Source organism: Tursiops truncatus, chromosome 21 (assembly GCF_011762595.2).
Source record: "Tursiops truncatus isolate mTurTru1 chromosome 21, mTurTru1.mat.Y, whole genome shotgun sequence".
In the NCBI taxonomy this organism is placed as follows: Eukaryota; Metazoa; Chordata; class Mammalia; order Artiodactyla; family Delphinidae; genus Tursiops; species Tursiops truncatus.
The window spans coordinates 22,980,074-22,991,595 of NC_047054.1; the positions used below are offsets into that span (position 1 = coordinate 22,980,074).

At 44.7% G+C, this 11,522-nt stretch overlaps 1 protein-coding gene across 1 annotated transcript; it reads right to left on the bottom strand.

The window, feature by feature from the left end:
• Positions 1-826: 826 nt before the first annotated feature.
• Positions 827-7,403, bottom strand: MBOAT4 (membrane bound ghrelin O-acyltransferase MBOAT4). Its single transcript, XM_004310631.4, has 3 exons — positions 7,234-7,403; positions 4,225-4,449; positions 827-1,796 (listed from the first exon to the last, which is right to left on the bottom strand). The coding sequence occupies exons 1-3, from the start codon at positions 7,353-7,355 to the stop codon at positions 827-829; spliced, it is 1,317 nt and encodes a 438-aa protein (XP_004310679.2). The 5' UTR covers positions 7,356-7,403.
• Between the last annotated feature and the right edge of the window lie 4,119 nt (positions 7,404-11,522).

Consider the following 11,522-nt stretch of genomic DNA (forward strand, 5'->3'; position numbering starts at 1 on the left):
GATGCTCCACGCTTACAGTTTTGAGTACTGGAGCTATCCACTGGCCCAGAAGGTCACACCGAGTGCTGTACACAACCTGGCTGATGGAGTCAAGTCACAGAACATTTTACTTTTTTTGCACCCAAACCCAATTACGATTCCCCAGGACCGAACCTTGGAGAAAACACTACTTTATTTTTCCTCAAGGCTCTTCTTCCTATAACAATAGATTTGATTCAAAGACACGTAGAATAATCTTATTACTGATAAACCTTTCTCCACAATGTGTTCTCTCCCTGTGGCATACTGTGCTGAGACAGTGAACCTAGAACCTGCTATCTGCGTGGATGGGAAGAAAGGGAAAAGTATACCGAATATTCTACATCTCATATGATGTTTTGCATTCCCACCTGAAACGTTACATGGCCCACCATCAGCATTTATTCATTCCACAGACTTTTGGAACCAGACACCAAGACTACAAAGTAATTGAAAAGGAAGGTGAATAGGAATTTGGGAGTAATATATACACACTATTACATGTAAAATAAACAACAAGGACCTACTGCCTAGCATTGGGAAGTCTACTCAATATTTTGTAATAACCTATATGGGAAAAGAATCTGAAAAAGAATATATATATGTATAACTGAATCACTTTGCTGTATACCTGAAACTAATACAACATTGTAAGTCAACACTACTCCAGGTACATACATCCAATACTTAAAAAAAAAAAAATAACTTTTATCACGGAAAAGTGCAAACACCTGCATCTTCAAGGCGCCATCTGGTACTTTCTAAAGTCTGTTTCACGGGTGTATAAGATGAAAGTTGGGGAAAGATGTCAGTTAAATTTATGCTTTCTCTTCGCTAAAACAAAAAGCAAAATACAATACACCGTGGGAAAGACGCTGTTGTAAGAATTCCACAGCAGCCAGAGAGAGGAGAGGCTCCGGACCTCCACGGCCAGCATTATGTAGGCAAGGATGAGCTGGGTGTGGGCCCAGGTGAGAGTTCTGTAGAGCACCCGCATCGGCCCGGATCTGATGAACACATTGGCAAAGGTGTGAATCAGGTAGTCGGCTTCCACCATCACAGCCCAGCAGAGGAAACCAAACACCTGTCCCGGGTGGAGTCCGTGCCACCAAGCCGAGAAGACGAACGTCTGCAACAAGGGCCAGGTCCTGCCCTGCTGGAAAACGAGGCGTCGGAGCCACCGAGCTGTGCTCTGGTTCCACTTTCTGGTGAACAGAGCTATCCTGTGGGTTGTTTCCAGCGTCCAAATGTCCGCATCAGGGATGTATCCCTCCTCACCGGGGCTCTGACCAAACTCAGATCCAAAGCCCGCTGCGTAGAGGAGGGAGTCATCCAGGAGCCAGTGGGAGTAGTAGGTGAGTTTGAGGAGCCCGGCAGTGGACCACGTGACATAGACGCACTGCAGTTGCCGGCAGTCTGTCAGTCCTGCCCCTGTGCTCACCGCCCGCCTCACCACGACCTTCAGACACTCTAGTCCCAGAATCTGCAGACCCCTCCGGGTCAGAGCCCAGAAAGAGTGCCTGGGATACAAACTGCTGGGCCCTTGAACACGAGCCTGAAATCTTTGGAAGGAACACAGGGGGCCTCCTAGGAGAGCAGGGAAAAAGAGCAAGTAGCTGAAATAGGGCAGAGCTCCCCACAGACGCTCAGACAAAGAGCTCCTGTTCCTGATGCCTCCTCCTGCTGTTGCTGCTGCCACTTTCCCTTCACGAATGTCCAGAGACAGGGATGTGACCCTCTGGGTCAAGAGCATGAGGGAAGAAAGAGTGACGCAGAACCTGAAAGAGATTTTTTTTTTAATGTAAAAACACTCCACGTTTACTTTATCCCCTTGCAGTGCCTCACCCAAGACCCAATGGCAGGGACTTCCCTAGCGGTCCAGTGGCTAAGACTCCATGCTCCCAATGCAGGGGGCCCGGGTTTGATCCCTAGTCAGGAAACTAGATCCTGCATGCATGCTGCCACTAAGAGTCTGCATGCCGCAACTAAAGATCCCACGTTCCACAACTAAGACCTAGCCCAGCCAAAAAAAAAAAAAAAAAAAAAAAAGACCCAGTGGCAAATGGGTGGCTCTGAACAATTAAGACCAAGCTCATGGCCTGCAGTTCCCCCACAAAGACTCTTGGATTAATCCAGAACCACAGGCTCCTCCGAGCAGGATGGAAAGGTAAATGGAGAAATGAATCATTAGGGAGGCAAATAAATGAATGATGAGGAACATTATGGTGAAACGTTGATTATCGTATTTCTAAGAATACCTTATAAAGATTAGGATCGAGCATCAAGGAGAAATTTGTCACAGAAGAAACAAGACCTTAGTTCTGTTTAGTCTTAGTTCTTCCTATAGACACTATAGGAAGTTGGAGGTTTGGACTGTGAACCGGTCCCTGACTGCAAGATTCTGAAGGCTTTGGGATTTGGGCTGAGGAAGGGTGAGTCAAGCTAGAGGTTCAGGGTGTATCCTGAGTCATTAGCAATTTGAGCTGTGTTCTTAACCAATCGCCTGACCTGTTCCTGCATCACCATCACACAGTAGAGAAGATCCTGCTGACCATGGAGAAAATCAATGAAAATTACAGTGACACACTCTACAATCAGGAACACTGTCCTGTGGGGAGAAAATGGCTCTGTTTCCCAACCGTTGCTGCTTCTGTGTCTGAGAACTTAAGGACAACTGACCTCCTTACTTGACCTATCAAACAGTAAGCGAAGTAGCCACCAAATGCCACTAACCCCTGTGCAGTCAGTCCTCTTCTGTTAAGGGCTGAATGTGTCCTCCCCCACCCCAAATTCATATGTCGGGGTCCTAACCTCCAGCACCTCAGAATATGTATATTTGGGGATGGATCTTTAAGAGGTAATTAAGGTAAAACGAGGTCATGAGGGTGGGCCCTAACCCAAGATGACTGGTTTCCATATAAGAAGAGATAAGGACACAGACACACATAGAGGGAAGACCATGTGAAAGCAGAGGGAGAAGACAGTATCTACAAGCCAAGGAGAGAGGCCTCAGGAGAAGCTGAACCTGCCAACACTTTGACCTTGGACTTCCAGCCTCCAGAGGAAGTAAATGTTTGCTGTTGAAGCCACCCTGTCCGCAGTACTTTGTATGAGAGCCAGAGCAAACTAACACATCTTCCCGCTTCAGCTCAGGTTCAGCCTCCCTCCTGTGCAGCCAGATTCTTCAACTTGCTCCTCCAGCCCCTATCAGGTCCGGACTTCTTCCTGAAATCCTAAGTCACCACATCGCGGTCAGTACTCCCCACTCCCTATCCACCCACCATCTTGCCTCTTCTTCAGAGAAGCAGGCCCTGGAGCCTTTGGTGAAAACAGTCAGAATAAAGAATAGGATTCTGGGTGTGGGAGGGATGGCAGAGTAAGGCAACCCATGGCAGCTAGAATCAGAGAGGTGACCCCCTCGACAGGTCACCGCTCCAGTTCACCGTGCGACCATGAAGCCAGTCCAATGGTGATCACGGCGAGAGCCAGGAACAGCAGGCTTCAGGGTGGCAGAGACGCCTGTTTCCCTCCAATCCTGGTGATCTCACTGGCTCAGGAAAACAACGTCCCTAGACTGTAATTAGCGCCGTATTTTTTTTCTTCCTGGATTGAGTGACTTCTCTTTTTCTGGGGGATGGAAGAGCTGAGTGTCAGTGAAAGTAAAACTCTTGCAGAGCAGGTGTGTGGGAAGGCAGCAAAGGTTTATGGTAGATTTATACCTTTCCTGTCCTACTGAAACAGCGGGGAAGCTGCCGGCTATGTGTCTAAACTACCTACACTGAGGTGTGTGTACTCTGCTTAGTCACCTGCAGGCCGGCCTCATCTGTGGGCCCTGGGACTCCTGGTTCACCCCCTTTCTCGGGCACAATGTGAATTACAGCTAGTGTCAGGCACTGTGCCATGCAGGCAGCACATGGTAGTTACTAGGAGATTAGTCATACAATGACGCTTACATTCATTCATTAACTCTAACCTAAGAGGCTTGCAAGATAGGTATTGCTATCCCCCCAACACACACTTACACACACCCTTTATTTCAGGAAAAGACATTGAGGCTGAGAGAGGTTGACTGACTCACTCAAGATCACACTGATGGGATGCGGAAGAATTTGGATTCAAAGTCCACGCCTAGGTCCTCCCCACCAGCACCCCGGTGCAAGCAAACCCTGGTGGGCTCCGTAGGAACACAGGAACGGGCTGCTTTACCTCGTGGAAGGAGCTTCTTGCAGATAATACTCCGTATAGTGCAGACCCAGGTGGCACAGCGTCTGCCAGCTCATCTGAAAGAGGAAAGTCAGCCTGTGGACGTCCTGGGGGCCCAGCGAGTAGATCAGGACCACGGTGCACAGAGCGGGGATGAAGACCAGCACAGCGAAGGAACCCATGGCGGCTACTGCCAGGGCTCCTCCTACCACCAGGAGGAACAGGTACCTGGAACACAGAATGCCTTGGAGCAGTGCGACAGATGAGTCACTTCCCATGGCAGCCCATCTGTGGAACCCAGTGGAGGTGGGCGCCCCCTCACCCCTACAGAAGTCACACTGTTGTCACTCTGCAGTATTCCTCCTGTTCTGAAGGAGAGAAACATGGAGGGTAGAGGCAGAGTCCATTTGTAAACCACTTCTGCAGGAGACAAATCTTGACTTCTGCCTCTGGGACCCTGGGCACCCCTCTTTGATGTCTGCCAGACCAGTGGGGAGACACCTGCCCCCAACAATCCTGTGGGGACCGGTCTGGAATGTTTCCCAGTGGGGTCACACCCAGCCCTGTGCTTGCTGCCCGACCAAAGTGATGGGACTCTAGGATCCAGGATCTAGGAGGACTCTAGACATCATCTCATACAGATGAGTCTCTTCCCTTTCCACAGAACTGCACACCCTGGCCCTCAATGCCTCCCTTTGATAAGTGTTTGAGAACTCGATTACAAAGTCTTTAAGTGTATCATTTAATAATTTTTGTCGTCTGCATACATAGTTTAGCCTATTCTCCAAATTCATACGAATAAAACCATACAGTATTTGCTTATTTGAGTAAAGCTCCTATCATTAGTATAATATTTTGTTTTTTTAATTTATTGAAGTATAGTTGATTTACAATGTTTCAGGTGTACAGCAAAGCGATTCAGTTATACATATGTATACTCCTTTTCAGATTATTTTCTAGCATAGTTTATGATAAGATATTGAGTGTAGTTCCCTGTGCTATACAGTAGGTTCTTGTTGTCTGTTTTATATATAGTAGTGTGTATATGTTAATCCCGAACTCCAAATTTATCTCTACCCCCTCCCCAGCTATCCCTTTGGTAACCATAGTTTGTTTTCTATGTCTGTGAGTCTATTGTCTATCTCTGTTTTGTAAATAAGTTCATTTGTATCATTTTTTAGATTCTACCTGTAAGTGATACCACGAGATTTGTCTTTATATCTACCCTTAATCCTCTCTACTGTACTTTAAGTTCTCATGACTTGGTGCTTTTTGCAATGTTGTAAATACATGTTGTAAATGATGTTGCAAATACATCAGTGAAGTGGTTTGTGGAGCATGCCTCCTTTGGAAGCCAGCGGATGTCCTCTGGATCTGCAGAGGCACCAGAGTTTCCATATTATGAGGACTCAGCTCTTCTTTCCACAGTATATGGAGATTTGTTTGTTTTTTCCTTTTAACTGGTGCCTAGTTAAGAAATCTGAACAAACAGGCCAGAAAAAAAATCTGAAACAGGGACTGAGTGGTCAGGGACAGGAAAAGTGAATGAATCTCTATGTCACAGGGTATAGATCATGGCTCCTTGGCCTGTGACGCACACGCCTTTACAAGAATTTCTTTCTTTCTTGAGGGAGACGGCAGGTGCTTCAGTGTGCGAGGCTCTATTCCACAGGCCCTGGCCATTCCTGAGCTTCAGACTATGCTTGGGATGACTCCTCCTCTACCCGCCCAAGCCTTCGCCTCCCTGCCATCGGAAAATAGGGGAGAACACTTATTCCTTACACAGCAGAGATGAAACATGAAACAGTGCCCTTTCCCAAAGCAACTGCCCTGGGGATTTGTAAACATTATTATGTCTACACATGTACAATGCAGGATGCATGATTTTCTGGAGTGCTTATTTTATTCTGGGCATTGGGCCAATAATTCTTTTATATGAAATATCTTCATTTAACCCTTAAAACAATCCCATGAGGTAGGCATTATTATTTCCATTTTACAGATGAACTCAGAGAGTTTATCCACATACACAAGGACACTCAGGAAGTGAGGGACCAGGACTCACCAGGCTAACTCCCAAAGCCAGCAATCTTAACCTATGGGAATTAGCCCTTATTTTTGCACTTGTTTTGCTTTATTGTTTGTGATTCTTTCTCAATAGGAAACTTTTTTTTTAACAACTGCTTCCCTCGTCTCCTAAACAGAGGTAAAGTGCCATTAACCAGTTGTGACGATGTAATAACCTGCCATAGTTTAATCGAACTCAGCCATCCTGGTTGCTAGAAACAGCTAGATTTTACTTATGAATCCCCAATATATAAAAATCCTAGTTTCCAAAATAAGTGAATTATTAAGAGGTAGAACTTCGGCAATGGATTTTCACTTTACAAAAGGATATTCCATAGAACCTTTTTTTAAAAATAGGGACTGTCTCTAATGTATTGAATTTACCAGGTATAAAAAAATCATTTCGATCAAGTTATCAAATCTCTAGTGACAATAATTTTGGATCCCACGTAGAGATAAAACTAATCGAACAAAATTTATTTTGACTTTTTTCATTTCTCTGAGAAATCATACAAAGGCATTAAAAAAATCACATAGTTGTATATTTAATAAAATTTAATTTTATTGAAAATGATAGAATTCCATGAAATTAAGACTGTTCAAGAACATCTGGGGCATATGGTTGATTTATAGATGCATCTATTTGGGGAATTCCTATATCACCCCAACATCCCTCTGTCCCCCATTTATTTTCATCCTTTTCCTACTTAATGTGACCCTATCAAACTTTGGCTGAGTCAATGCAGACATGATGTCAATTTCCAGTTCCGATTCACTCTATTAGACATAATCATGATCAAGCAATCAATAATTGGTGGCAGTGATGATAACTTAAAAACAACCAGTGTAATTAGTATTTAATATTCACATCTGCACTCCAACCTGGGCTTTTTGATCTACTATAGTATTCATAGACGTAAGAGCAAAATTAGCCATCAAACCTACCTGGCATGAGTGGAAAATGAATCCATAATGCAGAGATAATTAAAGAGAAGCGCAAAAGGAAAAGCAGCCCCTTGATAAAATGATACAGGATGGAGGAAGAACAGCTGAAGCCAATCCATCATGAACTGGAACAAAAGATACTGTCCTTTCCAGAATCCTTAACGGATGCTTTCCTGGAAATCTCAACCAGGTTCTCTTTGATCTTTTTATACGGTTTAGGAAGGCCTGGCTGAGCAAAAGGCAAACAAAAGCACTGGAGATAAGCAGTATAAAAGTTGGCTTTCTGATAAAGGGAACTCACTATAGAAACCAAAACGCATCTGGTGTTAGATTACCTAGTAAGGATATGTATGAAAAGCATTGCTTTCAGAAGTTCTGGTTTTGTTTATACACTGCAGTATTTGCCTTTCCAGTCATCTGACTTTCATATTCTTCTCACTAAGTAAATGGAAAAATCTCATTTTCCAATTGTGGACAGGCAACTCACCCGACTGGGGAGGGGGAACGAACGGTGAGGAAGGGAGGCCGGTTCCCCCTCCCAACCCTTTCCTCCTTAGGCTCTTTATACTACTCCCTTATGCTATTTCTTCTTTTTTTTTATAGTACCTAGTCACCACCCTTTATATACCTATTTCTCGATTAGTTTATTGCCCGTCTCCCTGCTGCAATGTGAGCTCTGCAAGGGAGGAACCTTGTTTTGTTTATTGCTCTACCCCACTACCTATAGAACAGTGCTGGATGCGTACGATGTACTCAGTAAGTACCTGTTAACATTTGAAAGGTTTTAAGGAAGCTAAAGTGTGGAGAGGAACATTTAAAGAGAAGCTCTTCTTTAGGGTGTGGACAAGAAATCCAAGAGACACTGCTTACAAGCAAGACAAGAACAAGAGGCCAGGGCTTCCCTGGTGGCGCAGTGGTTGAGAGTCCGCCTGCCAATGCAGGGGACACGGGTATGGCTGCTGAGCCTGCGCGTCCGGAGCCTGTGCTCCGCAACGGGAGAGGCCACAGCAGTGAGGGGCCCGCGTACCGCAAAAAAGAAAAGAACAAGAGGCCATTTCTTGGCGGGTAGAGGTCTATCTACTGAGCCCAGAGCATTACAACGCCATCCCAGACCAGCCACTTTTCATCTCTGAAGGCACATGCAAGAGCAAGCAGCCTTAAATAAGGGACGGGAGAGTATAGCCTGATTCAAGAGCATCTTAAGGGCAAGGACCCCCTGTTAGTGGGAGACAGCTCTGCTCAGAAGAGAAAACATGAAAGAGAGCCTCCAATTAGCTAGGGAACTCTGAGCAAATCAGTCACTTCTCTGAGACTGAACATCTTCATCTTAAAATTCTATATAATAATGACTGTTATTCAGCAGAATTGTGTTGTCTTCAACAGAACTGTTATGAAGATTAGATAACATATGTAAAAGCATGGAGGATAAAGCTGGTTGGTTGAATGTAGTTGAAGGTAACACAATTGAATAATAAAAATGATGAGCGTTATTGGGCTACCATTTTATTTATTATTTTTTAAAATAAATTTATTTATTTATTTATTTTTGGCTGTGTTGGGGTTTTTTTTGTTGTTGCTGCTCGCGGGCTTTCTCTAGTTGCAGCGAGCGGGGGCTACTCTTCGTTGTGGTGCGCAGGCTTCTCATTGCAGTGGTTTCTCTTGTTGTGGAGCACGTGTTCTAGGTGTGCGGGCTTCAGTAGTTGTGGCTCGCGGGCTCTAGAGCACAGGCTCGGTAGTTGTGGTGCATGGGCTTAGTTGCTCTGCGGCACGTGGGATCGTCCCAGACCAGGGCTCAAAACCGTGTCCCCTGCATTGGCAGGCAGATTCTTAACCACTGCACCACCAGGGAAGTCCCTGGGCTACCATTTTATGACAGACCTGTGCTAAGCACTTGGAATAGAAGGATGAATAAGATACGGTTCCTGCCCTCAAGTAGCTCTGAATCTACTAGGGAGAAGGAAATGGCAACAAATACTTGCGTTAAAGAACTATAGGTGCAGTATACCACTGGCACACTGTACTGGACAAACAAAGAAGCAATCATCTGCAGAGATAAGGAATTTTTAAAATGCAGGGGAAGTGGGGAAGGGGGAATGCTTACATTGGCTCTGGAAGGATGTTTCCAAACAGATGGATAATTTATTCCAGGCCACAGATGGCACAAAGACCTAGACAAACAGTAGAGCAATTAATGGGAGAAAAGGGCTCCCTAAGCAATGAATAAGCTCACATCGTAGTAAACATATTAAAATGCAACCACAACCCCCATTAAATATACTTGCTAGGTTCAGAAGAATTGAGTTGCACTTGTTAGGGAAAAGTTATGCTTTTTGTCATTGAATTAAATATTTATTAATTCTTACTTGTACTTTCTGCATTTTGGAATCAGCATATTTTATTTGCAGGTCTCAAACATTTTATAGGTTCCCCGAAAGGCTTATAGGCCCTAGACACTGTAGCTAATATTGATAAAATGGTCCTTTTTACAAGCATGCCATGAGGGTTAATTCTGTGTCAACTCAGGCTATGCTGCCCAGCTGTTTGGTCATCACCAGTCTAACTATTGCAGCGAAGGTATTTTTAAGATGAGATTAAAATCAGATTTAAATCAGTAGACTTTTAGTAAAACATATTACCATCCAAAATGTGGGGGGTGACTTCCAAAATATGGGGGGTGACTTCCCTGGTGGTGCAGTGGTTAAGAATCCGCCTGTCAATGCAGGGGACACGGGTTCGAGCCCTGGTTTGGGAAGATCCCACGTGCCGAGGAGCAAGTAAGCCCGTGTGCCACAACTACTGAGCCTGCACTCTAGAGCCCGCGAGCCACAACTACTGAGCCCACATGCTGCCACTACTGTAGCCCCCACGCCTAGAGCCCGTGCTCCGCAACAAGAGAAGCCACCGCAATGAGAAACCCGCGCACCACAACGAAGAGTAGCCCCCGCTCCCCGCAACTAGAGAAAGCCCGCGCGCAGCAATGAAGACCCAACACAGCCAAAAATAAATAAATAAAATAAACAAACTGTGGGTGGGCCTCATCCAATCAGCTGAAGGCCTTAAGAGCAAAGACTGAGGTTTCCCCCCCGCAGAAAGCAATTCTGCCTCATAGAAACCCTGCCTGAATTTCCCACTTGTAGATTTTGGATTTGAGACTGCAAGATCAACTTCTTCCAGCCTGGGGTTCTACGTAACTACGTGAGCCAGTTCCTTAAAATAAACGTGCGTCTCCCACGGCTTCTGCTTCTCTGGAGAACACTAGCACCCATGCCATGGAAGTCTTTTTTTTTTTTTTAACATCTTTATTGGAGTATAATTGCTTTAAATGGTGTGTTAGTTTCTGCTGTATAACAAAGTGAATCAGCTATACATATACATATAACCCCATATCCCCTCCCTCTTGCGTCTCCCTCCCACCCTCCCTATCCCAGCCCCCTAGGGGGTCACAAAGCACGGAGCTGATCTCCCTGTGCCATGCAGCTGCTTCCCACTTGTTATCTACTTTATGTTTCTTAGTGTATATAAGTCCATGCCACTCTCTCACTTCGTCCCAGCTTACCCTTCCCCCTCCCCATGTCCTCAAGTCCATTCTCTACGTCTGTGTCCTTATTCCTGTCCTGCCCCTAGGTTCTTCAGAAACTTTTTTTTTTTTTAGATTCCATATATATGTGTTAGCATATGGTATTTATTTTTCTCTTTCTGACTTACTTCACTCTGTATGACAGACTCTAGGTCCATCCACCTCACTACAAATAACTCCATTTCTTTTTATGGCTGAGTAATATTCCATGGTATATATGTGCCACATCTTCTTTATCCATTCATCTGTCGATGGACACTTAGGTTGCTTCCGTGTCCTGGCTATTGTAAGTAGAGCTGCAATGAACATTGTGGTACATGACTCTGTTTGAATTATGGTTTTCTCAGGGTATATGCCCAGTAGTGGGACTGCTGGGTCATATGGTAGTTCTATTTTTAGTGTTTTAAGGAACCACCATACTGTTCTGTATAGTGGCTGTATCAATTTACATTCCCACCAACAGTGCAAGAGGGTTCCCTTTTCTCCACACCCTCTCCAGCATTTACTGTTTGTAGATTTTTTGATGATGGCCATTCTGACTGGGCCATGGAAGTCTTTCAAATTAATTTAGACAGACATTGCTTAAAAATGAATAGGTGTTTACATGCTTGGAGACAACAGGATGTTTTAAATTCATCCATATATTTAGTCAACAATTTTTTTTTGAGTATCAACTATGTGTCAGGTACTGTGGTCAGTGAGTAAAGAGTAG